Genomic DNA, 27,622 nt, shown 5'->3' on the forward strand with positions numbered 1-27,622 from the left:
CAACTTTTGCTAGTCTCTAAGCACTCGTTAGTTGGTTGGTTGGTTGAATCCGTTAACCACAAGGATCGTAGGGACACCATTTTCTGTTAATTGTCTTGGGTATGCACACCGTGGTAGTGCCGATCCATCTACAGGCAACCAAGTTTCCACCTGGTCTTGAACCAGTGACCTTCCGCGTCTTGGGCAAATGTGCTTACCACTGCACGCAGCAACGTTTTTCCTGATCATCCCAGCAGTTTTTTTCTCCTTAAATCTTAACACGTTACCCTGGAGTGCCATGTCTAATCTCGTTGCATAGCTTACAGTGTTTTCACAACGTTGATATCAATGACAAAGACAATTGAATTCAATAATAACATGATACTTTGATATTTTAGATATGCATATTAAACAGGATGCCCTTTGCGCTAATTAGTAACAAAACGTTGCTCTCAACTTGAAAAAGGTTGGAAAACCCTGATACGAAACGCGTTTTAACATATACGGTACCCTGGAAACAGTCGATTGCTAACATTACTTCCTTGTTTACAACAATCTTGTTTTTGATTGGTCGACTTATACTTGCGGTACAAAAAAAGAGTGCGTTTGATTTGCGTGTTAACCACCAGATGTATTAACTCCTGTTCAGCAAAACCCCCACGTCGCGAATAGTTAATGGTGGCTATTTCGCAAAAACATCGATGAGGCGCCAATTCCCACCAAAGATCCGCATCTCTTTTGGTGTTATTGCTTTTTTTCGTAGATGTATCCGTAAGCCGGAGCTAGCAAAGGATGCCAAACACAACTTGTGATTGTCGCGGTTGAGCATACATCGAGACCCTGACGACGATCAACATCAGGCGTAAAGATGTGGCGTAGACCCGGTTGACTAGAGCTTTATGAGGTACCCCGTTTATATTTGTGTTTAAAATGCAGAATTTCTGCTTGAATGCGTTTTGAACACTTTCAGCATCAGTAAATATCTGCTGCACCACGTTTTACGTTTTAATCAGCTAGAGCATCTTTGGCAAATGTTGTCATATGGTCTCTCTCAAATGTATTTAACCATGATCGGTTTATATTGTCGATTCTCTCCCAAATGAGCTAACACTCTCACTCAAACTGGTCCTATTTGGACAACAGATTTGCATTTTTGTCCCAAAGTGAACAGGTACGTTAAAACCGTGATTGACAGGCTTTATATACATGCAACATATGATGATGACCAGTGTTTGGCGCATTACTGAAAATTTGTAATTAGTTACAGTTACTAGTTACTTTATTTCCAAAGTAATTTAACCCCCCAGCCCGAGATTACTGACACCAAAATGTCGCGTTTTACTCTGAAAGTAATTTTCTTGTTACAAATTACCGTAGCCGATCCCCTAAATCGGCATTAAAATAGCTACATAAAAAAAAAGATGTGTACAATGTGTTCCATCTTCTGGTAGCGGTAACCCCTACCTATTTATTAGCTTGTTCAATCTAGAAAGCTTACAAACAATCATTTAGCTGAGACACTCCATATCCATTTTGTTTCTGGGCTTCAAATCACTCCAAGCTCTCCTTCTTTGTGTCTGGGTAGTGTCAAAAACGTTTCTTTTTGCCCAGGCATGGTGTATTGTAAAAAAATAATTTTACAAATTAAAAACAATACAAAATTCAGAACACGTTTACTATAAATTCTGTTTTCAGATATGCTCCATTGATTTGCCTTTTGTTTGTTGTTCCTCTAGAAGCCACGACTCCTCCCTAAGCAAATGTTGCAACAGGTGACAATAATCCAAATATGCTCATATAAACTGACCCCGTGATTTCTGTATTTTGTTTTGTTGTTTTAAATTCGGCGTAGATGTAAGGAAAATTTCCCTATTATGAATAATTCAGGGTCCTCAAACTCTATCCTTAACAGGGCGCCACTGTAACTGTATTCAGTTGTAATTTGTATGTACTGTAAACATAAACACGCTCACTCTTAAAAGTGATAGTGTTGCTGGCAGATTGGAGGTTTTTAGGTGACAGTGTGCGAGACGCAGTTGTATACAGCCATCAGAGGACACTGTGACTCATGTTCTGTATTTCATAAGGTGCGGAATAATGCAAAAACGCACCATGTAGTAAGGGCAGTAGTTAAAAGTTTTCATCAAAACACATGAAGTATTTGCGTTTCTGGAACACTTTAGTCCCAACATCGATAATGACAGGTGCTCTTATGTTGTTCTGTCACAGTGATGGCTGAAATAAAGATGTTTTTGCCATTGGCCGCCATGGTAGTCATCTCTGCGCTAGTGCTTGGAGTGACCAAAGCTGGACCGGAGCTGGACCCGTACAAAACCTTGGGTGTCACTAGAAGTGTGAGTCAGGTTGAGATTAAGAAAGTTTACAAGCGACTTGCAAGGGAATGGTGAGTATCTTTTTTCCAACACCTCATAAGCACATTTTGTGATCAATGTGTTGTCTTCAAGGCATCCCGACAAAAACAGAAATCCAGGAGCTGAAGACATGTTTATCAGGATTTCTAAATCGTATGAGGTTAGTAATGCTCTGAAACATAATCGATCACTATTGTTACCAACTATTCCAGACTCCAAGTACTACCTTTCTAAATATTTTTGCCTATATTTTGTGACGTTTTTTGTCTTATTTTTCTCTTTTAAGTCTTTATTATGTGTTTATCCTGGAATGCCTTGTCTAATCTGGTTGCAAACAATGTTCATTACGTTTTTGTCAATGATAACAAAGACAATTTGATTCCAAAAATGAAGAACAATCCAAGATTAGAGCAAAATGAATTACAAAAATGAACAACCTGTATTACCTACTGATCCAGGGTACCCAAAAATGATAAGAAAACTTAATACGGCCAATTTGGGAAACATGTCATTTTAAGATTTAAAGCAAAGAAAACACACAAATGGTACAAGGAATCTTTTTTTAAATACCATTTTTTCCGGCTCTATAAAATTTGTCTTTTTGATATTTTTTTTCATATATGAGACAGACAAGACCAATGCTCCCTCTTAGCTGCACGCGTGCGAAATTGTGCACTGCCCAGACCCTGTGAGCAGATAGATAGTCTATCCAACGCATAAAAATCAAGGCTCAAAATTGCAAAATTAATTCCCTAGGGAATTTGTCAAGAATTACAACACTGGGTAAAAACAACACAGGTTCCTTCTGTATGTTGTAAATGTGGTATTCTGAAGTCAATATCAACATGAGATTGAGTAAACGAAAGTAGGCGTGCAAGTGAGCTAAAGCTGGAGGGAGGAGGGAGTGGGTGGGATAACTGCAAAGGTGGGGGATGGGCCAATGGAAGAGATCGGAGGATATAACTTTCAGTTAAATCTACCTTTGTGCAGTGTGTTAAACATGTTACTTACTGCTTGATGGTTATAAAACATCTTGACTTTTTTTGCTTCTTTTGTGTTGTACCTAAAAGCCTGGTGGTTAGGATCTGACACTCTTTCCGTCACACTATAAAAAAACGTGTGCATTGGCTTAAAAAGAATGAAAAAAACTGCTCTAGAACGTTTTTTTAACTGGTGGGCCGGGACCTAAAATAGGGTTGTGGAAATTGTGCCCTGGCAAAATAATGCTAAGAAGAAGAAAAGACAGAGGGTTTATTACAAATTAGATGGCTATAATACCCTGCTCGATCTCATCTTCCTGTTCAGTCAATTGGCGCCGTCCCCATTATGTTTTAAAGTGACATCTCATTTTATTGTGATTTTGTTTGTTTTATTTCTTTGTTCTGCCCATAATAACAAGTAATTTTCGTTGATTAGGTACAAGTTTTTTTTGTATTTATGGTACAAAGCTCTTAATATGTGGCTATTTTAAAGCAGTTTTAGGGGGTTGCGTAAATACGATGTAGGCTCATATGCAAGTATACAGTATATGGTACTTGAAGTTGTTTTGGTTTTGCTGGTCATTGTGTTTTTTTTTTTTATTTAAACGTGAATATATCCTATTATCCTGGCTTCAAACTGCACAGTCCTTTCATTGGATACATTTGAGAAGTATATTTTCTTCCTTGATTTGGGTCGTAGCTTATCATTAGGGTGAAATAGTGGGTTCTCAAGTCAAATCAGTTGAGAAACACTGTTTGAGAACACATCCTCTTTTGTTTTACTCTCCCCCCAAAAGAAATGTCAATTGTACTCTCTATTTAGATTCTCTCCAGTGAAGATAAACGTGCCAACTACGACCGCTACGGACGAACAGATGACACCCATCCTTATGGCAGCTCGGGCTACGGCAGTTATCAACAGGACAGTTTCAACTTTGAGGAGTCCTTCTTCAACTTCCCGTTCAATAGCAAGAACCAGCGGGATTTCTCTGACAACAAGTACTCGCTGCACTTTAACCAATACGTCAAGGACGTGGTGCCCGACAGCTTCAGGAGGCCTTACCTCATCAAGATCACCTCCGACTGGTGCTTCAACTGCATCCATATCGAGCCTGTGTGGAAAGAAGTAGTTCAGGAGTTGGTGACTTTAGGTTAGGAATCAAATTTTTAAGTCGTGCCGAGATTTTGAAGTACCGTTTACCTCGCTCTATAAGGTGCCCCCCGCCCCAAAAAGTAGTCTATTGTCATTAACTTTTTATAGATAAGACGCATCCAACTATAAGGCGCATGGTAAAGTGTCGACACTCTCACCGACACTACTTGGGTCAGGTTCCTGTTGCATACAATGTTTTTCAACATAGGTCAGCGATGTTTATCATTTTGATCAATAATGGCACAATCAATTACGGTAAAATCGTAAAACATCGTAACACATACGTATCTTACTGTATGCGTATTCGGCTGCCGTATTCTGCAGTATATAGGCGCAGTGGGTTATAAGGCGCACTTTAGATTTCCTGGCCAAATTAATAGTTTTTAGGTGCGCCTTTTTGTCTGGAAAATACGGTAATTGCCTAACGTCAATGGCTGGATGTGTAAATTGTTGCAGGTGTTGGAATCGGCGTGGTTGATGTCGGCTACGAGAGACGGTTAGCCAATCACCTTGGTGCCCATCGCACGCCGTCGATACTTGGACTCATCAATGGCAAGGTGACGTTCTTCCATTACTCTGTGGCCAAGGAGCATCTGAGGCAGTTTGTGGAGGACCTCCTTCCTCAAAGGCTTGTGGAATGGGTATGTATCCACATTAGTGGCACATGTTGATACCCCAGAACAAGGGCTGCTGTTTTGATAGTCGACTAGTCACCAACTATTGAAACAATTGGCGAATAATCGGATAATTATTAATTCTTTCTTGAATTTATCATGAAGTTGATATAATTATGTGGCAAATGATAATTAACACAATCAAAATGGGTACAATATAAATTAAAATTTTATACTGTGGATTCAGCCAGAACCAGAACAGATGGTAGACCCGAATGCGTAACGTTTCACACAAAGCTTCATTGGAGAATCGAAGTCCTTTGCGGAGAAACAAACAACAGTGATCTGGTGCTCGCTGGGCAGGAGGAGCAAGGAGCTCACATGATCGGAGCGTGGTCGGAATGTGGAATTGAGTGAAGTTGCCGGGACGGGCGATCGGAGCGTGGTCGGTGAGCAAAAACGGGTCAAGTAGCCCGAGCAGGAGATCAGAGCGTTGTCGAAGGAAGGGAAAAGCCAGGGAGCCAGAGACGATCGGAAAATCAGGGACAGACGAGTAGGACACAGCTGAGGACTGGACAGACGGGAGCCAGAGTCAAATAGTGCTTGCCTTGCGTATGCGGAGGTTCGTTGACGGACTGACAAAGAGTGAATGGAGTTTATATAGGAGGGTATTCAGTCAGGCAACGAGCAGCAGCTGGCGCCAAACAAGCGGGCAAAGGTGAGGGCAATGAGTAATAATGACAGATTCGTTCTAAAATAGAATAAAAATGCTAATTAAGAATTCCCTATCCAAAATCAGTTAAGCACAGCGCTTGGTTATTAGAGACATAACTCCATAAATAAACCTTTGTTCATTTTTTTAGAAACAGGCAAATGAATTATGAATAAAAATCAAGTCAACATATTTTATCCCTGTAAACTAAAAACAGACTCATTAGCAGCAGCAGAAGAGTAGAAAAACATGATGTGCATTTTCTGTGATCAACTCCAAAGTCAATAACAAAAACAACTTAATAATTCTCAACAGTTTGAAATAACATTAAGTTTTAAAAACTGACGATTTTCGTTTTTAAAACTTTAACAACCGAGGTTTGTTTTTCGGAATTGATGCATTTGATTTCAAATACGTTTGTCAGGCACAGTCTGGTGTAAGGCTCAAGCACCCCTCTGTAGCAAAATATACACGGATGAAATGTACAACGCATGTCATCAAAACCATACTGGCTTGAATGTTACTTGAATCTTACCGAGGCGAGTCAGACTCCGTTCTGTTCAGCTGTCCAACACGCTTTCCTGTTTGTGTTTCTTCTGCTGTATTATGTAAGGTCTTTGTTTTTTATTCGCTAAACTGCTCCAAAACTTTGGAAGTATTGGTACGCGTACTTGATTTTGATGCCATCATTTGTGTATGTTACTGTTTTGAGACGGACCTTATTGCGAATGAGCGACTCTCAGCAGAGATCTCATCTCATCTCATTAGCTGCACCGCTTATCCTCAGTAGGGTCGCGGGGGTGCTGGAGCCCATCCCAGCAATCATCGGGCAGTGGGCAGGGGACACCCTGAACTGGTTGCCAGCCAATCGCAGGGCACATGGGGACAGACAACTCACTCGCTCATTCACACCTAGGGACAATTTGGACCGGCCAATTCACCTGAAATGCATGTTTTTGGAATGTGGGAGGAAACCGGAGTGCCCGGAGGAAACCCACGCAAGCACGGGGAGAACATACAAACTCCGCACAGGAAGTCTGGAGCTGGATTTGAACCCACGCAGGAGGTTCCCAAGACATGAACTGTGCCGCACATGCGCTAACCACTGCGCCGCCGTGCTGCCCCTCAGCAGAGATGATATTCATATAAAGATGCCTCATTCTGTTAGGAAAAACGTGACTGGCGACAATAGTCGATCATGGAAATTATTGTCCACTATTTCTATTTAGGATTTTTTTTTGACAACGTCAAGTTCCTCAACCACACGTTGCAGCCCTACCCAGCGTTAAAGGCTGGGCAATAAATTATAAGTATTTAATTAGCTAGATTCTTATTTTTAAAAAAAGCCCATTTAAAATTTCGCAAAATCGAGAAATAGAATTCCAGAGTTTGCTCTGATTCGCTCAAAGCCGTTGCTGATTCTTAAAAGCTTTTTCACCATTCACAAAATGCAGCATTGGCTGCTTTTAAGATGGGTTTATAATTGATCACGGTTCACAGATCCCTAAACTGCCTGGTAATCGGGGCACCACAGAGGAAGCGACTCTGGACAGCTCTCTTCACTGCGGATTGTTCCTGGCCTACGTTTTTCATCATGGGGTGTATCTTGGGAAAGTACAGCCTGATTGCACCCATCCCTCTCCAGGCTGTTTTGGGGGGCTGGGGTCTCTAATTTCTCATCTCGAGTAGCTCGTAGGCAGAGGGGGGACTGTACATTTTTTGGGAGGACATTAAGACTGCAAAGTGGCCGGTGTGCCAATAACGCCCTTTCTTCCTTCTCTACACTGGTTAGAGAGATGTGCAGGAGGATAATTTGGAAATATTTGGCTTCAAAAAGGGCCGCAAAGGAGAAAGTCCCTAAAAAAAGACGTACTCGTGTTTTCCAGTGGCAAACAGTATTAGCGGTAATGTCATGTGTGGAGTTTGCAGGTTCTCCCTGTGCTTGCGTGGGTTTCCTCCGGGCATTCTGGTTTCCTCCCACATTCCAAAAACATGCGTGTCAGGTTGATTGGCCGGTTCAAAATGTCCCTAGGTGCGAATGAATAAGTAAGTTGTCTGTCTCTGTGTGCCCTGTGACTGGCTGGGAACCAATTGAGGGTGTCCCCTGCCCACTGCCTGAAGATGGCTGGGATGGGCTCCACCACCCCCGCAACCCTACTGAGGATAAGCAGTGAAGATAATTGATGAAACATTGGCTTTCATTGCACCGTAAATCGTGAAATCGGTTGTTGCCTGTGTTTGTGGACAAGCCCTCATCAGTTCATGTTTTTCTCTCTCCAGGTGAGCGACAAGAACAGCATGCAGTTTTTGAACAGCTGGCATGAACTCAACAAGCCTCACGTGCTGCTTTTTGACCAATTGTCTGTCGTTCCCTTGCTTTATAAAGTGAGCAGCAGTTGCAATTGTGTCGACACAAATGTCTCCCTTGGTTTTAATCTTTTGCTTTTCACAGATGACTGCCTTTGCGTACAAGGACTACATGCAATTTGGCTATGTGGACCAGGGCCTTTTAGAAACGGACAATTTGCAGAGGAAGTACAACATCAACACCTATGCTCCGACCATGTTAGTTTTTAAAGAGAACACATACAACCCCGCTGACATCATACAGGTAGGAAAAGTGTTTGATTTTTGTAATTGAGGACATGTAGACGATGGCTGCCTTTGTTGCAGACTAAAGAAATGAAGAGGGCGATTATCGAAGAGTTCATGTCAAACAACAAATTTCTCCTGGCACCAAGGCTGGTGAACCAGAAGCTTTTTGATGAGCTCTGTCCCGTCAAGCAGTTCCACAGACGAAGGAAGTAAGAGAGCGACATACATCAACCACAACACACTTCAACGCTGAGCTTCATTGTGTCACTATTTATTCCTTCTGGACAGATACTGCGTTCTACTGATTACACGCAACGACGAGAGTTTTTCTTCAGGAAAGCGAGCTTTTCTGTCTTTCGCCTCTATGAACACGAATGCAGTTGTCAGATTTGCATATGTTTACCAGCAGCTGCAGCAGCCGTTTTGCAACATTTTGATGAGCAGGGAGGACAGCACGCAGACGTCACTGCCACCACAGGTATGACAGAGTATATATTTACCAGTCCATCCATCCATCCATCCAGCCAGCATGGACAGTGGGAGCTGGAAGACCTTGCGAACAAAGCGTAGTCGTAAATCGGGACAAGTTGGGCAGCCGGGACGGGAGAATGGAGCGTGGTCAAAGATTGGAACAAGTCAGGTGGCCGGGACGAGTGGGAAGTCAGGGATCGATAGAGGAAATGGGATCGGGTAGGATACGGGTAGCTGAGACAGGAGAACGGAGCTTGGATCGGGGATCTATACAGGAAACAGAATCAGGATACAGGTAGCCGGGACAGGAGAACGGAGCTTGGATCGGGGATCGATACAGGAAGCAGGTCGGGATCAAAATGGGAGCCAGAGTCAAAAGTGTTTGCCTTTCATGCGCTGAGGTTCGCAGACAAACTTACCAGGAGTGAATGAGAAAGACGTGCTTAAATAGAAGGATTTATTAGGGAACGAGTGCCCGCTAGGGCTGAAATGGTGAGGGCAGTTGAAAAATCATGACAGTTTCTCTACCTTTTTTGAGCCAAGGCACACTTTTAAAAAAGGCACACCAAAAATGTTTGAAAATCAATTCACAGCACCACTTTGAAGTGTGTCATTTGAAGTGTCCTTAAAAAGCTAAAAATAAAATATTTTCACTATTAAGTATGTATTATCAACCCGCAACTGAATTCATAGAGCTGTCATTTCCCACTGCGCCTATCTGTTTTTTTTTTTTAACTTTTAGGAAAGCTGTCCTGGGCAGAACACATTAAGTTCAGGCAATGAGGCTGGTGGGTGGTGCTGGAGAGTGACGTCATGCTTATATTCGCAGGTTTCAATTTTCGATTCGTCAGTGTAGCATGTAAATGGCATAATTTAGAAAAGGCTTGCGTCATCCAAAAACTAACCGAAACCCCAAGAAAGATTTAAAAAAAGAATAGTTTAATCAAGCGTGTCGGGGAACTGCACATACTTGCACGCGCATCATGAATGAAAAATCACAAATGTCATAACTTTTGATTTAAATGCTTAGAGACTTGTTTCTTTTTTGACATACTCATAAATTAATGGCAGGCTGGATTAAATCATCCAACAGGCCAGATCCGCCCCACGTGCTCTGATATAGGAGACTGATCTAGGTGAAAAATCCCTTGTGCTAAAGGAAGGCAGGATCAAAAACTGGATCAAATGTTTGAACTTGTGAGTTAAAACTTTGTAATGGTGTATCTATTCCGCAGGTGGTGATCTTGGAGAGGCGCAACACGGCCGGAAAGGCCTTTTTCAAGCCAGTGACTCTGTGGGATGGCAGCGAGGAAGACAAGCAGCTACTTGTGGAGGAATTGGAGCGACTTCAAAAGGACCCGTCCATTCTTATCCATGACGCCATGTTGCCTGAGCTCAACAACGAGTTTGCATCTGTATGTCCGTTGACAAGAAACTCGAATGACCTCACAATATGTCAAGAATGATACATTTTTGTTCATGAATGAGCACTGATGATTCTTATTGTTTTGTAGATGTTTTTTATCCAATGGATCTATGCATGTTATGAATACCTCTCTGAAGTCATAGATGACATCCTGCACAACAACTGGTGAGTAGAAATGTCTCCAGATTTTTACAGTTCAAAGATATTATAACTGTCTGGTTTGTAAGGGCACCGCTTTTTGTTGTATACATTGGGCAAGCACAGCCTGGCAGCGCCCATCCCTCTCTAGGCAGTATTTTTTGGTTAAGGGTTGGCTCCCACTCATGAAAACGCTAATACCTGTTTCCATGGATAATAGTAGCAGAGGAAGCCTCACTTTACTCAGATAAAGCACCTTCATCATCTGGTTACCCTTGTTACATGGTGTAAAGCGTCATCCCGCTCCTTAGTGATGAGTCAACCTCAGCATTTTGGGCAGCGGCGTGGGACAATGCTGATATCAGATCCTAAATTTCGTTGTCACAATATGTTTTGTAACAATGACAATAAAGGTATATTCTATTCTATTCTAAATAAATGGGATTTTTTTCTGTCAAGTCCTAAAATAGATCCATGCTTTCTATGTTGGGTGACACAAATGAGTGTTTTTAAATGTAAAAGTTAAACATTTTAATTGTGTTTTGTGATTTGCAGGCGTGAGATGATGCCTTTGCTGTCCCTCATTTTTTCCGCCTTATTTATCTTGTTTGGAACTGTTGTCATCCAAGCATTCAGGTGAGCTTGTTTATGCTTCATGCTGCTCTTGTAAAGAGGGCCAACACTGCAATATGTAGCATTAACAGTATAATTATCTACAGATTTTTGCCATACAAAATATGACCAAAAAGGTAAATCACATAATACCTAAATAGATGACATAAGCCTAATTTATTCATCTATTTGTGCATTTTTAAATTTATTTTGTCTTATATTTTTTGAGGGGGCGGGGTTTATTTTTTCCATCTATAAGCAATGTGGTTAGAAAAAAGCTGACTTCAGTTTTTTTGCTGACTCGGCAAGACACTCTATTTTCCTAAAGACTGAGTCCAGATGGAGACTAAAATCCTGAAATAAGCTGACAAAAATGGTTTAGCAACTCAATGAGGGTGTTGGTCTTATGGTGCGCATCCATCCAGCCGTTATCTACACCGCTTATCCTCAGTAGGGTTGCGACGGTGCTGCAGCCCATCCCAGCTATCCATGGGCAGTGGGCAGGGGACAACCTGTACTGGTTGCCAGCCAATCGCAGGGCACACACAGGGACAGACAACTCACTCGCTAATTTGCACCTAGGGACAACTTGGACCGGCCAAAAAAACTGACATGGTTTTTGGAATGTGGGAGGAAACAGGAGTGCCCGGAAGAAACGGTTCACATCCATTCTAGTTTTATTATCCACCCATTTTCTGCATTGCTTAACCTCAGTAGGGTCGGGGGTGCTGGATCCCATCTCAGCTATCTTGGGGCAGTGGGCAAGGGAAACCCTGAACTGGTTGCCAGGCAGTCACAGGGCACAAGAAAATTGACTTGCTCAGTCACACCTAGGGACAATCTGGACCAGCCAATCAACCTGACAGGCATGTCTGTAGAATGGGAGGAAAACCGGAGTGCCCTGAGGAAACCCACACAGGCATGGGGAGGACATGCAAACTCCCCTCAGGAAGGCTGTGGTAGCTTGAATTGAACCCTAAACCTCCGCAACTTGAGGCAGTGGGCTAATCACCCAGCCGCCGTGCCACCCTCATTAGTTTTATTATGATTTAATTTATGCATGGCATGTATTTGAAGGTATTTACACATTTATTTTTACACATGGCAGCATTGGTCCTCCATACTTTCGCACCTAGCCTGTATCATATTCACTTTGTGTGTGTCTTCAGTGACTCAAGTGATGAAAATTCCTCAAAACCGAAAGCAAAGGAAGGAACTAAAACAGTCTATGGATCACCAGGAAGAGGTGGTCCGTCAGGGTAAGCATTTATTTTATTATAGATCCACTTCCAAGTGAGTGCTTCATAACTATTAATCATTATTACGATTTTAGCCGGCTCCCCAAGAAGAACTTTGTGGAAGTGACGGAATTGACAGACATCACCTATATTAGTAACCTGGTGAGGCTTAGGCCAGGACACATGAACATTGTTCTGGTGCTTACGGAAGCCGCCAAGAACATTCTTCTTAGCAAGTTTGCCAAAGAGGTCTACTCTTTCACAGGGTATGTTGTTTATTTCATCCATGGGGCCTCATCTCATCATCTCATCAGCTGCACCGCTTATCCTCAGTAGGGTCGCGGGGGTGCTGGAGCCCATCCCAGCAATCATCGGGCAGTGGGCAGGGGACACCCTGAACTGGTTGCCAGCCAATTGCAGGGAACACAGGGACAGACAACTCACTCGCTCAGTCACACCTTGGGACAATTTGGATTGGCCAATTCACCTGAAATGCATGTCTTTGGAATGTGGGAGGAAACCGGAGTGCCCGGAGGAAACCCACGCAAGCACGGAGAGAACATACAAACTCCGCACAGTAAGGCCGGGAGCTGGATTTGAACCCACGCAGGAGGTTCCCACGACCTCAGAACTGTGCCGCACACGCGCTAACCACTGCGTCGCCGTGCTGCCCTCCATGGCGCCTGATTATCTGTATTTAGTGTTTTTTTTTGTATTTAAATGCATTTCATGCAAATGTTAGCGCCTTACATCGCTGCACGGCCGTTATTGGGAAATGTGAAGCACACTGTAAAGCGCTTTGGGAAGTTTTGACTTGAAAAGCGCAATATTTGATTTCATTTGATCAGAGCACCTTACCTACTCACAAAACAATATTGCACATCTGCACATCATTGTAAGTAGTGAAGTATCTCATTTTAAACGTATTTCTTAATTCAAACCTATTTCTATTCTTAAAAATATCGCTTTTTTCCCCCTACCATTTTCTGCGCCACGGGAGCCCATTCCACCTGTCTTCGGGCAGTGAACAGGGGACATCCTGAACTAGTTGCCAGCCAGTCACAGGGCACATAGACTTACACTCGCTTATTCACACCTAGGGACAATTTGGACTGGCCAATTAACCTGACATGCATGTCACGCAGAGACAGACAACCGTTCACACGCTCATTCGTACCTAGGGCCGATTTGGACTCGCCAATCTGTCATGCATGTTTTTAGAATGTGGGAGGAAACCGGAGTCCTCGGAGGAAACTCACTTACCCACGGGGAGAATATGCAAACTGCGCGCCTAGCGCCCAGTCGTGGCACACCCTCTAAAAATATAAAAAACATAATACTTAAAGGTGGGGTGCGTAGTTTGAGGTGTCCCTAAAAAGTTTATAATTAAATATTTTCTCTATTAAGTAATTGTTAACAATGCCCAACTGAGTTTAAAGAGCCTTTATATACTTTCTTTTTTTTTTACAGTGCCCATCTGTGCCGGTCACAAACCTCAGTGGTGAAGGGGATGTGGAGAGTGATTTTAAGCATGTGCTGGTTTTCATTTATCCTAGGATAAAAATGGTAAAAGTAAAAAAACAAATATTCTAAATATGGTCCAAATGCCAAACCAAACCCCAAGAAAGAATGTAAACAAAGAGTTTATTCAAGCGAGTCTAAGAGACATGAATGTGCATGTAGCACACACGAAGCTAGAAAGGGGCTGCAATCTAAATTTCAGCCAGAAGATGGCGGAAGCAAGTAGAACATACGGACAACTATCTGGTACCACAAATGGAGTACTATTTTCAGTTGAATTAGTATTTTTATCAAAATGGGAAAATTAAGACTATCTTTAAATATATTAAAATGAAGATAATGTACAAAATCATAACAATATAAAATCAATGAATATGAATATAAAAACAAACAAATACATGAAAGGTAAAAAAAAATTGCCATGCCATTAACAGAAAACGATTGATCCCTTATTTGATGTTTGAAATAAAGTTGAAAAAGAAACATTATAAATGCAAATTTTGAAATTCAGATCCAGAAAAAAATGCTTATTATAAATTTGTTTTCATGTAATTTAAATCAATATATATTTTTTTTTCCATCAGGAGGCGGTAAATCGGTGGTCCTCAAACAACAGCCCGCAGTTTGTCATTACCAATTTCTATCCGAATAGAATAGAAGAATAGAACATAATTTATTGTCATTGCAGCATGTTAAACGCACAACAAAATTAACATTCGTCTCAGGTAAAGTAACTCAAAAAAGTGTGATAATGAGATACAATCGACTGCCTTTTTGCAAGTTATCTATACCACTGGCGGTCCAGGGCTCTGACAACTTAGCTGAACTTGAACATGTAGACTCCGCAGTTCCATGGTCTTATTTTCTGTGAAGAACCCAGAAAATGTTACTGTGTTTTTTTTTTTTTTTTTCATAAATAGTGTTATTACTTACTATAATTTCTGAATAAAATGACTTCTGTGAAGAATCCCGATGTCAGAACCAGAACAGGAGGAGGACCCAGATGTGTAACGTTTACTCACAAGTTTAATGAGATGTAGAGGAAAAACAAACGCCAACGATCCGGTGCTCGCTGGCTGAGAATAGCAAGCCGCTCACGGGATCGGAGCGTGTTCGGAATGCGGAAGTGGATCTTCCGGAGCGGGAGATCGTGTCGTTAGCCGGGACGGGAGATCAGAACGTGGTCGGTGGTCAAAAAAAGGGTCATAAGCCGGGATGGGAGATCAGAACGTGGTCGGTGGTCAAAAACGGGCTGTAGCCGGAGACAAACGGGCAATCAGGAAAGACGAGTGGTATACTGATGAAAAAACGGGACCGACGGGAGTCAGAGTCAAAGTGCTTGCCTTGCGTGAGCAGATGTTCACTGACGGACTGACAAAGGGCGAGTGAGAGCAATGAGCTTAAATAGGAGGGGGAACCAATCAGGTAACCAGCAGCCGCTGGCGCCAATCGAGCGGGCAGAGGTGAGTGCAATGGGTAATCATGACACCCGATGAGTTATTCAATTATGGCTTTTTGGAAAACAATACAATTTTACATGTAAGCACTCCTGCTGTTGTTACCCTTTTTCTGTTCCAAACTGACCTTGAAGAAGAGAAGGGAAGGGAAAGGTTATGTGGCATTCATAGGTAAAAGTTACAGGACATCTGCGATAAATAATCCACACTGTCCCTTCAATGAGTTAACTTTTAACACTACTGTCAGGTTCAACCCAACACTTGTAACAACAACCTGTATACAAAAAGGACAGAGAGAATTGTTTATGGTTTTCTTCAGGGAAGCGAACGGGAGACCGCTTTTTATCACAGTGCCTCCAACTCACTTCAAAGCAGTCTCCCCTCACCCTGCCTTTTATTCAGAAAAAAGGAATGCCCTAATTACAAGGTGGTTTCGGACTGCTAAACAGAAGAATGCATTTGAAAGATAAATTTCCAGTCGAAACCAGTTTTCGTGCAAACACTTGTTATTTGAAATGTGAATGATTAACTCTGTTTAATTATTCAAGGAAAAGATCCTCGACCTTCAGGTCAAATCTGTAACTGATTCACACCATCTATTCTCTCTTGCCAGGATGTAGTGGAAGACTTTTGCTGAGAGAATATCTTATTTTGTAAGCACAATATCTCACGAGAAAACACACAAAATTTATAGTAAAGTTGAATAACTTATGTACATAAAGTCAAAGCGGCGCTGCCACGAGCGGCTGCCTTTTCCAGCAGCTGCCCTATTGTTTTATTGTCTGCTCCTATCTTCGGTGTTTTTTCTTCCTGTTTTGACAACTACACTATGGATTACTTCTATCCTATGGGACATGGGTTTTAGCGCACAAAAATGCGTGTATTCAAGGAATTTCAACTCCTTGCCCTGAAGAATTCTCCGGCCGGCGTGATGAAGGGGCCTATCGTGGCTAGCGGCGTTATAAGTCTTCGGTACCGTCCGTAATCATGGTAAATGCGAACTCACGACCAAATAAGATCATCGAGTGCTGGTGGAAAACATCGAAGCGCACAGGGAGCGCAGTTGCTGTGTTTTCGGAAACGTGGCTCACGTTTAGCATTCTGGAAGCTAACGTGCAGCCACCCGGAGCTATCCGGCTTCAACGCCGCTATACAGAGACAAGAAAGCCGGGGGGAATCCGAGAGGAGGCGGACTTGCTAACACAAGGTGGTGTATCCCTGGATTTTCACAAAGAAAAGATTTCCATCTGCCGCAGGGATGTCAAACTTTTGGACTGGCTACAAGCACCCCTAGGGAATCATGTTAATCTGTTAATAAACAATGGGGTAGACTGCTGGAAGTGTGAATTTCCCTACCGGGATGAATAAAGTATCTATCTATCTATCTATCTACATTATTCCAACAACTACCATCTTGAATATATCTTTTTTATCTAGAGTGTTAAACCAACACTGGTCATTTTAACTGTGTCTTGTTTCAATTATACTGATCCTAAAATGTATTTTTTTTCCAGGTGTCTGACACTCCATTTCTCTTTCCTGAATACTGACAAGCACAGTGAGTGGATGCAAATGCTACTTGAAAGCGTGCAGTGCGGTACACGTGCGGATGATGACGACGCTGGAGGCAATACAGACTACACGGGCTACGTACTGGCGCTCAACGGCTACAAAAAGTACTTCTGTCTGTTTAAGCCAGTTTACACGGGAGAAGAGCCGGAGGGCAAAACGCCGGAGGAGGAACCGGCAGCTCCGGCAAGGCGTTCGAGGGCGACTTCACGCGAGGATCAACCTCCGCGAAAGTCGGTTCGTTCCCGCAGCACTTCCACACTGCAGATCCACCACAAGCTGGATCGCTTGGGTTTGTGGATGGAAAGGCTCATGGAGGGCACGTTGCCTCGTCACTACATTCTCGCCTGGCCGGGGCTCCTCAAGATCACTTCTAGTAAATAGAAAGGTATGTTGAGAAGTGGACTGACATGTTTTGGTTAGAGGACCACGAACAGGGGTGTCCAAACTTCAAACCTCGAAGGTATTCCCAAATTCTGAACTCATTCAATGCTAGACGTTTTTCTCAAATTGGGCGAGCCGGTGCCAGCTAATTTTCGGCATTTTGACACATTTTTTAAGGCCTGCATAAAATGTAGCTTTGAACTATATAGTCATAGGACATATCGATAAAAAAAAGCTATAACCTTCATCTTTCGTTAGCTTTTACCATTGTTTGGTAAACAACAAATTTCTCGACAAGACCTGTTTCCAAGAAAAAACGTGTTTTGCAACATCACTGAACTTATACATGAAGTGTGTACATACATACATACATGAATTTTGCAAGCCCCCGTAGCCCAGGAGGTAGAGCGCTCGGGATTAAGAGGTCGAGGTTCGATTCCTGGCTCCTCCGTCTTATATGTCGATATGTCTTTTGGCAAGACACTGAATGCCTCATGCTCCTGATAGCAGGTAGCCTTGCATGGCTGACGCTGTTAGTTTGTAAAAGGGAAAAGTGTGAAGCACATTGTAAAGTGCTTTGGGAGGTCTTCATTGTCTTGAAAAGCGCAATATAAATGCAGACCATAACACGTTGTCGGTTACCATGGCAATTGCACAAACCATCATCCCTCACTGACCAGACAATGACAATGTTGTCATCTTTTTTCTCGAGGGAAGTTCTGTCGCTTCACTATGCTTACTCGCCATGTAGGGCTACCTTCACACACTCATTCGCCGGGAATAGGAAGTGGCCTCCTTGATGCGTGGAGAACCATTCCCAGAGGCTCGATACTTACCAATGAGCACCACCAAACCCTATATAATAGATTTGGAAAATCAAACAAGAAAAATGTATTTTTATGTCTTGGCACGAAGGGACAATGCTTTTGCAAACATTGATACATTATGGCATTGAATGAGTTAAACATGCAAAATGTGAGGAAATAGTACATGTCTTTTGCATAAAATCTATCAATATTTCATGGGTATATTCCAATTATTTTTCAACTAAATGGATTTTGAAGACAGCATGTCTTGTCTTTGTCATCCTGAGCTGTGACGTCATCGGAAAACACCCACACCTTACCAAGCCTGTCGCCATATTGTTTTACATGTTTATTAGTTGAAGAGGTTTTTTTCATATAAAAACATACATATGATATTATTTGAAAAGCATTCGACATCTTTTACGAAATGTGAACAACTCAAATATGAAAAACAAAAAATGACTGTGAGAGGCTGCACAAATGTTCACACCTTATTCAGCTCAAAAACAATTGTATTCCTCTTATTTTGCTCGTTTTCAGTCATCGTTTTCTGTTATTTGTTTAGTTTTTTCGTAATGAGGACATTTAATAAATCAATCAATACATTTGTATGTGATAACGTTTTAAAAATGAATAATTATACGTTTCTAATAGTTCAAAGAAGAGATGATTAATACTTTATCAATCATTATTTACTTTTCAATATTTATTTGTGTTATTCTAAAAAATTTTCAAGTAAAGTTAGACAATACGCAAACGTATTTAATTTAGCAGATCATTGGAAGTGTTTTATCTCTTATTTTATTTCCACCAATTAAGAAAAATAAGAACTACATTGGTTCAAATGAGCAAAATTCACCGCCCGTGTAACAATCGAATCCAAGACAATACAATTCAATACTGTTCATCGGTAGCAAAAGGCTGATTGAGATGATTTTAATGTTAGTGATAACAGATGGCTATTGCGAGAGGCTGTGATGACTTTTGATAAAGCAAAAAAAGTAGAGTCCTTAATCTCTTTAATTTAACATTTTTTCCTATCGAAATGCATGGAAAAGTAAGCACACCTGAGCACAAAGTACAGCCTTTTTTTATTTATAACTCAAACCTGTAGTTGTCATTTTTAGCTGTTCAACGAATTAACATTTGCATGACTAGCCAAGGCTATTATTTCAGTCAATTGCTTTTTCACTATGTGCATTTAAATATTGTCAACAGCAATAGTTAAAACAACGGAGTGTAACTTATCTAAAACAGTTTTATTTTGAGCATCAACTAAATATTTTATATATTTTAAGCGACATTTAAAATATGGAGTAAAGGGGTCGGAATGGCTCCTGAGCCGTAGTTAGGACATTTTACGTTACAGTAGTTGTTTTGATTTAGCCACAGGCAGAAATAATCATGAAATAATAATTTTGTGTATGAATATTATTGCATGTTTGGTCTTCTGTTTTGAAACGATATTTGCTGTACTATGAACACTGACTAACTTGTGCAATATTGCGTTCTACTGTTGTTTGGTGACCTTTCCATTGGACCTCAGCATCGTTTTCCTTTGAGAATGTCAGTTTTATTTAGAGGTAAGATCGGACCTCAGAAATCCAGCCCCACCTGACCCAGACCTGTAGGTAGTGAAGTCCGACCCAGTCTGAGCTCGACCAATGAAGTTAATTTGTAGGACCGAGCCCAAAGCAAACCCGAAATTTCATGTTATTGGTGAGGAGGGTGCGGGGTGATTTAGGATACCAAAATTAAAGCCTGTGTTTTGTAACAAAGTTTGTAACAAAAGTTCAGCAGGAATGTATAAACATTTACATCTTTTATATTTGTTTTTGCAAGGGTTATACAAACCGACAATTTTCCATCAAGGAAGGATTTTAACGAGAGTTGACAGGAACAAGTTGACAGCTGACTTTGTCACTTCAAAAAAGCTGTTTGTCACTTTGAAGGTTTTAAATTTTGGGCTTAAAACCACAGCAGCAGTTTGTCCTTAACTTATTCACTACTATAGTGTATAAATACGTTAGCAGAAGCATTCAGTGCCAAGACGTAAAATTAGTATTTTCTTGTTTTACTTTATACGTAAAAGTAAAACGCTGCTCTTTTGTAAGTGTCAATCCTCTGGGAATAATTTCAGAATGATAAATCACGATTAGATGGCAGGAGTGGCTTTGATCAGATCTTTTTCCTCACATCTAAGGAGCCCAACTTCGTAATGTTGCTTCCTGTATCCAACGATTGAGAGTGTGTGTAGGCAGACTCATATGGTGAGTAAGAGTCGCAAGTTACGGAGAAATAGTCATAGGTAGTTAACTCTTCAACAGAGTTTATTCCTTTAAAAAAATATATGAAGGAAGGCGATTGCCGTGGTGACCAAAATCGAGTGATCAAACATCAGGCGCTGAAACGTTCTTGCAAAGTTCATGCATAGTTCATATATCAGTTCAGTGTCCTTGCAATAAAATGTTATTTTGCAAAGTGTCATTGTGTTGATGGAAAGCATTATTTAGATATTCGGGGTTTCACAAATGCAAAAAAAAAAAGCATTAAAGTAAAAGCTCTGCTCTCAAGAAACTTAGCAATCTTCAATTGTTTTACTAAACAATGGTAGGAGCTAGAAACACTTTTTTTTCTCTAATGAACCATGAGGGTTCAAGCTTTCTTTTCATTTGTCCTATGCTTATATATGACTACATAATTACATGTTCTGTAGGGCTTCAAAAATGAGTCAAAATGGCAAAAATTGGCTGGTCCTGGCTCTCCCAATTGGATAAAATTTGATAAGTGTCTAGTGTGGCACTTTCACAGAGTGAGAGAGAGAGATAGGCACAGGAACAAAGAAGAACACTGATGGATGGATTGATAGACACAGGAGGGAGTTCTTTCAATTGACCTTGGTAAGAGTTTAGTACTGTACGTGTTGTGATGAGGCATTTTTAGTTTTTTTGAGGACCACGGTCTCTCATGGCCAGACCCTCACAAAATTTTTGACTATTCGGGTCGGGATCAGGCTTGGGCTTAAGATCTTACCTCTATTTATATTTTTCTGGTTCCAGCATCGTGCAATATTTAGCCTTGTTAGCCAATGTAGCAAACAAAAGGGCTAAGTTGCTCCGTGTACCCCAATGAAAATGTGGACTATCATTGTGCTTGTTTGTTTATTTTTTTCCCCACTGGTACTGTGAATAATCTCAAGATTTAAATGGATATAATATATCTGTTGTATGTTTAATGTGATGTCTGGATTGAATTAGTATTGCACAATAGTCAACAGCGTCAAATTTCTATTGTTTGTGAAACGTTCAAGGGGAGATCAATGAAGTTGATATTAAACTGGGTCTGCGCCACTGTGATTTGCCAAGTGGGGGATTCATAACAATTACGCAAGATGGCAATGATCACTGAACCTTAATTTATTGGTAAACCAAATAAGAAGAGAAAAAATACAGACAAGACGTTTTTGTGCATTATTGTTTTTTGTCTTTACTTCTGAACACAAGAAGAAATGACAGTTTTCACATATTCTTTCCACAACTTTGTCCTCATTGAAGACATTGTTGTTCCACTCTCTTTTGACAAATAAATGTTCTTGATTTACTGCAATCCCCGTCGTTGAAACGGCCTGTTGAAAAACATCCCCAGGACATGTGGTTTTTTGCTTGCATCTGTCCAAAAATGTTCTGTTCCAATGGCTAAAAATTCGTATTTTAATGTGTTTCTCAACAAGTCTGCTTAAAAAGGACGCCAACGCTGCTCTCTGCTAGCTCAATTTTGCTATTGCATTTCTTTACTCGTGATCAACAGCAGCTGGCATTAGTTTGTATTGCATTGCTCTAGAAAGAATCATCGCCCCCTTAGAATTAGATTCAAGATTCAAAGTGTTTGTTGACATATGCACAGTAAAGAACCACAAAGCATAATAAAACTAAGAAACTATATACATATATACATAAAATAATATAACAAATATTAAAAAGAAAAAAACACAAAATTAACACAAGATGAGTTAAGGCAATAAGCTAAAATTGAGATAAAACACAATTTTGATAAAATCAAGAAAAACAATTATCTAACATGGAATATATCTGCCAAATTAGATCTCATCTCATCTCATCTCATTAGCCGTACCGCTTATCCTCAGTGGGGTCGCGGGGGCGCTGGAGCCCATCCCAGCAATCATCGGGCAGTGGGCAGGGGACACCCTGAACTGGTTGCCAGCCAATCGCAGGGCACACAGGGACAGACAACTCATCCGCTCATTCACACCTAGGGACAATTTGGACCGGCCAATTCACCTGAAATGTATGTCTTTGGAATGTGGGAGGAAACCGGAGTGCCCAGAGGAAACCCACGCAAGCACGGGGAGAACATACAAACTCCGCACAGAAAGTCTGGAGCTGGATTTGAACCCACGACAGGTTCCCATGACATAATAATAATAATAATTTCCTTGTATTGTCATTCTGTGTAACAATGTACACAGAACGAAATGTCGATTGCACCTGACCCGTTGTAGCGAGCCGATGCAGCCGCAGCCAACAGAGGGCGCCGCCGACCACTTTTTAAGTCTTAGGAATGACTCGGCCGGGGCGCGAACCACCGACCTCCCAGTCTCAAAGCGGGCGCCTTACCATCTAGGCTACATGAACTGTGCCGTACAAGCGCTAACCACTGCGCCGCCGTGCTGCCCGCCAAATTAGATAATTGTGCTTATTTTAAGTACTATTTTCGCATACTAAAAATATTAAATTATGAACAAATATTTTCTTTGTGGGACTTTATTTCAGTGATGATTTTAGCGTATCAAAAAGTCAGGAAAAAATAATGTATATAATATTCATTTTAGTTTGTGACACATTAACTGAATGTTTACCTTTAAAGTTGAGCTCCAAGCAATTTTCTCCAGGTGTAGAATTATCTGGTTGACCTTCTCCCCATGGGAGATGAACTAATCCAGAACCATCTGTCCAAAGCCAAACACCCTCCTAAAATCAAATACTTGTGCATTAGTAAAACGTTCACGTTAATCAAACAAACAAACAAAAAATACACTCATCCGAAATACTGTGTGATACGTTCCCACATATTAAGATGAAATATGTACTGAGGTAAGTTTATAGTGTAGTTGACACTCAAAATAAGGAGATAAGACATTAATGAATTTTGATCTTGAAGGAAGAACAGAAAATGCCCTCACAATGCCATATCCCAAATCTGTTGTTATAGCTCTCCCCTAAGCCCCAAAGCCTGTTCTTTTTAAATCTCTTTGGTTACAAATAGCCGATATGCCCTAAAGAGTGTGGGTATCTAAGAACAGCAACATAGCGGCCGATACTGACAACAAGGTAAACCAGGGCTCAGCAAAATTTTTCAGTCCCGGGTCGAATTGGTTTAAAAAACATTTGCAAAGGGGCCAGGCTCATTGATGGATTACATTGCATTTCCGGTACCTGGGGAATTCACATTGAAAACAGATTACATTGAAAAATCATTTTTTTCTCATTTGCATTTACCCTCAAAAGTTGTATTTTCTTTATAGGAGGACCATTTCATCCAATTGGTTTTGAACACGCAAATAATTGTATTCGTTTCAAAGTAGAAACTTTGATGAAAAGTAATAGCAAAGTAATACCTCTGTTTTAAAGCCGTAAATTTGATCATTTGCATTGAAAAACTTAATGCAATAGGACTACTTCAGAAGTGTTGTATTGCACGCTTTAGCGACATCAGGTGGACAAATTAAAGACTGCAGGTCATTGTTTGACTAGAAGGGGCTCTTTTTTGTTTCTTACGCTTCTCTCGGCATTGTCTCGCCCCTGTCCCTATTTAAACCCAGTCCTGTCCTTTTTTGACCCTGACTCTCGCCTGTCCCGTTTTTACTTCCGTTTGTCTCCGGCTACGACCTGTTTTGATCCTGACCACGTCTGCTCCCCCGTCCCGGCTTACGACTCGTTTCCGACCCCGACCACGTTTTTGCTCTCCCTGTCCCAGCTACCAACCTGTTTTTCCGTCCCTGACACTGCCAACGCTCGCTACGGAAGATCCTCTTCCGTATTCCGATCACAATCCGAGTGCGAGAGAGACTTGCTTCCAGCGTCCAGCAAACACCGGATCGTGGGCGCAACCCTTCCTCTTTCTTATATTAAAGCTGGTGGTAAACGATAAAAAAATTGGGTCCTGATTCCGTTCTGGGCGTGACCGTTTTGTGACCCCTTATTTAAACGTGGTATATTAGTCAAAATAACAGAATAGTATTCTTTCCAATCTTCTTTGCAGATGTTCAATATCTTCTAATGCTATTGCGCAATACTACAGTACTCTACTGCAGTGTTTCTGAACTGGTGGGTCCCTAAGTGGGTTGCGGACCCGATTTCAGTGAGTCGCGGGCCTTTACCCTGGCAAAATAATGTAAAGAAGAAAAAAAAAGTGGGCTCAATTACGAAGACAGTTGCGACAATGCCCTGCTTAATCTCTTTTGTTCCATCAATCGGCGCCATCCCAATTGTGTTTGAGGGGGACCACATCTCATTTAATTGTGATTTTGTTAGTTTTATTTCCCTTTTCTGAACATAAAAATTGGTCTCAAGAAAGTTAGTAATAAGGGAAAGGAAAAGCGCAGAGCAGTGACAACATCGAACGAGTCAAAAAAGGAAATGATTGCCAAATCCAAAAATATTGCATGAGTGTCTGCCATTAAAGTACTGTTTGAAGGTACAGTAAATGGTTTAGACTTTTCTTACAAGCATATTGATCTTTATTAGCTACAAAATTAAGTGATTATCTTTTATTAAATGTTCTGTGTTAATCATTTGGGTATAAAACCTCTGAGTATGCGGCTTTTAGAAAACAGTTTTAGACGGTCGGTTATATGCAATTTAGGCTTATACTGTATGTGAGTAGACACGCTTCTTAAAGTCGGGTTTGCCGCTGATTCAGTTTTTGAAAAGAAAGGTGAATATATTGTAGTATATCTGCTTTAAACTGCGCAAACTTTTCATTCTAGAAATTTGAGAAGAGTGATTTTTCATGATTTGGGTCTTTGCTTGTAATTAGGATGGGATGGTGGATCCTTGAGTCAGACCAGTTGAGAACCACGGCTCTACCGCCTACATGCTGACCTCTTGGCGTTTAAAACCGGTAGATGTTATCCGACACCCTATTTTAACGCGCTATACACACTTCGTCACTGCAATGATAAAAACCAAAATAAAATGCGCTTATTTAAAAACCGGAAGTGGCAAACTTTCATCCAGACAAAATCCAATGTGATCGTTGGTGTGGGTTATTGACGCTCAAAGATCTCGCTTCAAAATAAAGCAACTCTCGACTAAAATACTATTCTTGAGTCAATTTTTTTCTAAAACGCGTCACTCTTTTCAGGAGCCCGTTCGATAAATGAAATCTGTTTTACAAACGCTACCTGAATTATAAAAGAAGGACTGTCACCCACCTTTGCGTAATCATGGCCCCCGATCCATGCGAGTGGATGGTCTCCCGCTGTGAGAAATGTCAAGTGCCTAAGAAATTGCATGTCTTCTTCAGTATGAAATGAGGCCAAGTTGCCCCCATAACCAAGGCAGGTTTTCTAAAAAGCAAAATACAAAATACATTTTAAATGGCAGTAGAACGAATGAGGCTTGTCAGATTACAAGTAGAGTTTCTTGCAAGCATGGCGTATCTCTGAGCTTCCTCTTTGGATTATTAAAGTAATCCCGAAACATAAAAAAATGGGACATGAGTGGCACATATTCAATACATTTTCATTAGTAGTGCTTTTTGACCATATTTTGCATACTGTACTATCATTGGATTTCTAATATTGTGCCGGCCGGATTGAAAAGTTTGATGATCCATATTTGGCCTGCGGCCGTAGTCGCCAAGCCCTGGTCTAGGACGTTTGTATCATTTCTATCTGAACTAAGAAACTTTGAGTTAAGTGACATATACTTCCTTCCCAAAAATTTGAAACATGCAGACTCTTGTGAAATAGTGTCATAAACACAGCAAAACATTTCAATTTTTGTCCACATAATAACCATTGAGAATTGGTCGTTGTAAAGCGGCGCATTAGAGGGACACTGTGTAGTTTTTGACCAGTAGATGCTGGTGTTATCACGGTTGCCCATTGCCCTCACTTGGCCCTGCCCATTTGGCGCCAGCTGCGGCTCGTTGCCTGATTGACTTCACTCCAGTTTAAGCTCAGTGCTCTCACTCAACCCTTGTCAGTCCGTCAACGAACCTCTGCAACCGCAAGATGTGTGTTTTGACTCTGTCCGGTATCCTGCTTGTGTATCCTGTCCGGTATCGATCCCGTCTATCTCGTCCTGTTTGATATCTTGCTACAGTCTCCGGTATCGATTCCGCCTGTCTCTTCCTGTCCGATATCTTGCGCCAGTCTCCAGTATCTGGTATCGATCCCGTCTGTCTCGTCCTGTCTGATATCTGACTCCAGTATCTGGTATCGATTCTGTCTGTCCAGTCCTGTCCGGTATCAATCCCGTTCGTCCGGTATCTGCTCGTGTACGTGCTATCGATACTGTCTGTCCCGTCCTGTCCGGTGTCGACCCCGTCTGTCTGGTATCTGCTCGTGTAACTGGTATCGATCTTGTCGGCCTGTGGCTTCCTGTTTTTCCACACTGGACTTCTGTCTTACTTCTTCTGCCCAGCGATCGCCGAATCACAGGCGTTTGTGTTTACGCGCATGACTGCCCCATTCCCGTAAAATAAAGCTTGTGTGAAAACGTTTCGCATCTGGGTCCTCCTGTTCTGGTTCTGACAGGTGTATTGTGTAGTGCAACCAAAAAAAGAGTGCCACAAGCCACAAGAATACAAACTAAGAAGACTTAAAGTGACCAAACTACCAATTTTCCTCTCACTTATTTGATGTATAGTTTTACAAGGTATTTGGTTGTTGGAGGTACATATAGTAGCTCCCTTTAGGTGAGCCTCGTGTTATGCAAAATATATCTAAAGTTTCGAATTATGAGTGTTTTTAAAAAAAGTACATGAGTATGATAGTTTTGTACGTTTACTTGTTATTCATATCGATATTTTATTAATGAATAATAAACAATGTCTCTTTAATGTTACAATTGTATTCAACTTGCATTTAATTCACTGGGTTGCTTTATTATACAGGATGGAGGAGGAACTTACCTCAGCATCAATCCAATTTTTAAGTTCAGGAATAAATCGGTAGAGGTGATTGCCACGTGAGGTCCATGTTGGTTCTATAGGGGGATCTGAACCGAGAAATTTGTTGTCAGTGCACAAATAAAAGAAGTCAAAGAAAGAAAAATGTTTTGGCTGAAAAACCTTTAGGTGTGGGGAACTGCGGCGGTTGCGCTTTTTGCTGGGTGTCTGCCTGGAATTGTAAAAGTAGAATAAAGGTTAATTATCCATCACGATTGATTTTCTGCAACAAATAGTTAATAATCAGATTTGTAGTTTTCCCACATTTGCTTCAAGCCACATTCCTGCCATCAGACACAAGATCAGAGCAACCGCACCAACTTCATCCATCTGTAAAAATAAGTCCAGCAAGGGGAAAAACACAGTTTTACGTTGTTGAATCAAAAATGGACTAAGCCTG

The 27,622-nt window shown here is 41.2% G+C and overlaps 2 protein-coding genes across 4 annotated transcripts in view; one reads left to right on the top strand and one right to left on the bottom strand.

Annotated features, from left to right (window-relative positions):
• On the top strand, positions 1 to 21,633 carry LOC148369727 (dnaJ homolog subfamily C member 16-like). 3 transcript variants are annotated; one of them, XM_088331885.1, is made up of 16 exons: positions 1 to 99; positions 1,716 to 1,751; positions 2,209 to 2,383; positions 2,445 to 2,511; positions 4,155 to 4,482; positions 4,941 to 5,125; positions 8,091 to 8,195; positions 8,263 to 8,421; positions 8,484 to 8,614; positions 8,694 to 8,883; positions 10,112 to 10,291; positions 10,391 to 10,467; positions 10,996 to 11,076; positions 12,222 to 12,311; positions 12,386 to 12,556; positions 16,783 to 21,633. In XM_088331885.1, the coding sequence occupies exons 3-16, from the start codon at positions 2,211 to 2,213 to the stop codon at positions 17,219 to 17,221; spliced, it is 2,376 nt and encodes a 791-aa protein (XP_088188011.1). In that variant the 5' UTR covers positions 1 to 99; positions 1,716 to 1,751; positions 2,209 to 2,210; the 3' UTR covers positions 17,222 to 21,633. The 3 variants fall into 3 exon arrangements, with proteins under 3 accessions (XP_088188011.1, XP_088188010.1, XP_088188012.1); XM_088331884.1 differs by lacking the exons at positions 1 to 99; positions 1,716 to 1,751 and adding an exon at positions 601 to 883; XM_088331886.1 differs by lacking the exons at positions 1 to 99; positions 1,716 to 1,751; positions 16,783 to 21,633 and adding exons at positions 601 to 883; positions 13,761 to 16,772.
• Positions 21,488 to 27,622, bottom strand: part of LOC148369728 (galactose-specific lectin nattectin-like) — a 7,200-nt gene continuing 1,065 nt past the window's right edge. The window contains exons 2-7 of the mRNA XM_088331887.1: positions 27,487 to 27,552; positions 27,346 to 27,394; positions 27,187 to 27,272; positions 25,481 to 25,615; positions 22,904 to 23,015; positions 21,488 to 21,652 (exon numbers count right to left, since the gene is read on the bottom strand). Coding sequence (XP_088188013.1) covers positions 21,573 to 21,652; positions 22,904 to 23,015; positions 25,481 to 25,615; positions 27,187 to 27,272; positions 27,346 to 27,394; positions 27,487 to 27,552 — 528 coding nt within the window. The 3' untranslated portion in view covers positions 21,488 to 21,572. The remainder of the gene's footprint in view (positions 21,653 to 22,903; positions 23,016 to 25,480; positions 25,616 to 27,186; positions 27,273 to 27,345; positions 27,395 to 27,486; positions 27,553 to 27,622) is intronic.

This window comes from Urocampus carinirostris, chromosome 3 (assembly GCF_059441175.1).
Source record: "Urocampus carinirostris isolate Australia breed hairy pipefish chromosome 3, RoL_Ucar_1.0, whole genome shotgun sequence".
NCBI lineage: Eukaryota > Metazoa > Chordata > Actinopteri > Syngnathiformes > Syngnathidae > Urocampus > Urocampus carinirostris.

Excerpts from the sequence above, each read along its gene's own strand:
- LOC148369727 (XM_088331885.1), top strand. The coding sequence starts at position 2,211 with ATGGCTGAAATAAAGATGTTTTTGCCATTGGCCGCCATGGTAGTCATC. Across the intron at positions 5,126-8,090 it reads CTCAAAGGCTTGTGGAATGG|GTGAGCGACAAGAACAGCAT; the intron begins GTATGTATCCAC and ends TTCTCTCTCCAG. Across the intron at positions 11,077-12,221 it reads GTTGTCATCCAAGCATTCAG|TGACTCAAGTGATGAAAATT; the intron begins GTGAGCTTGTTT and ends GTGTGTCTTCAG.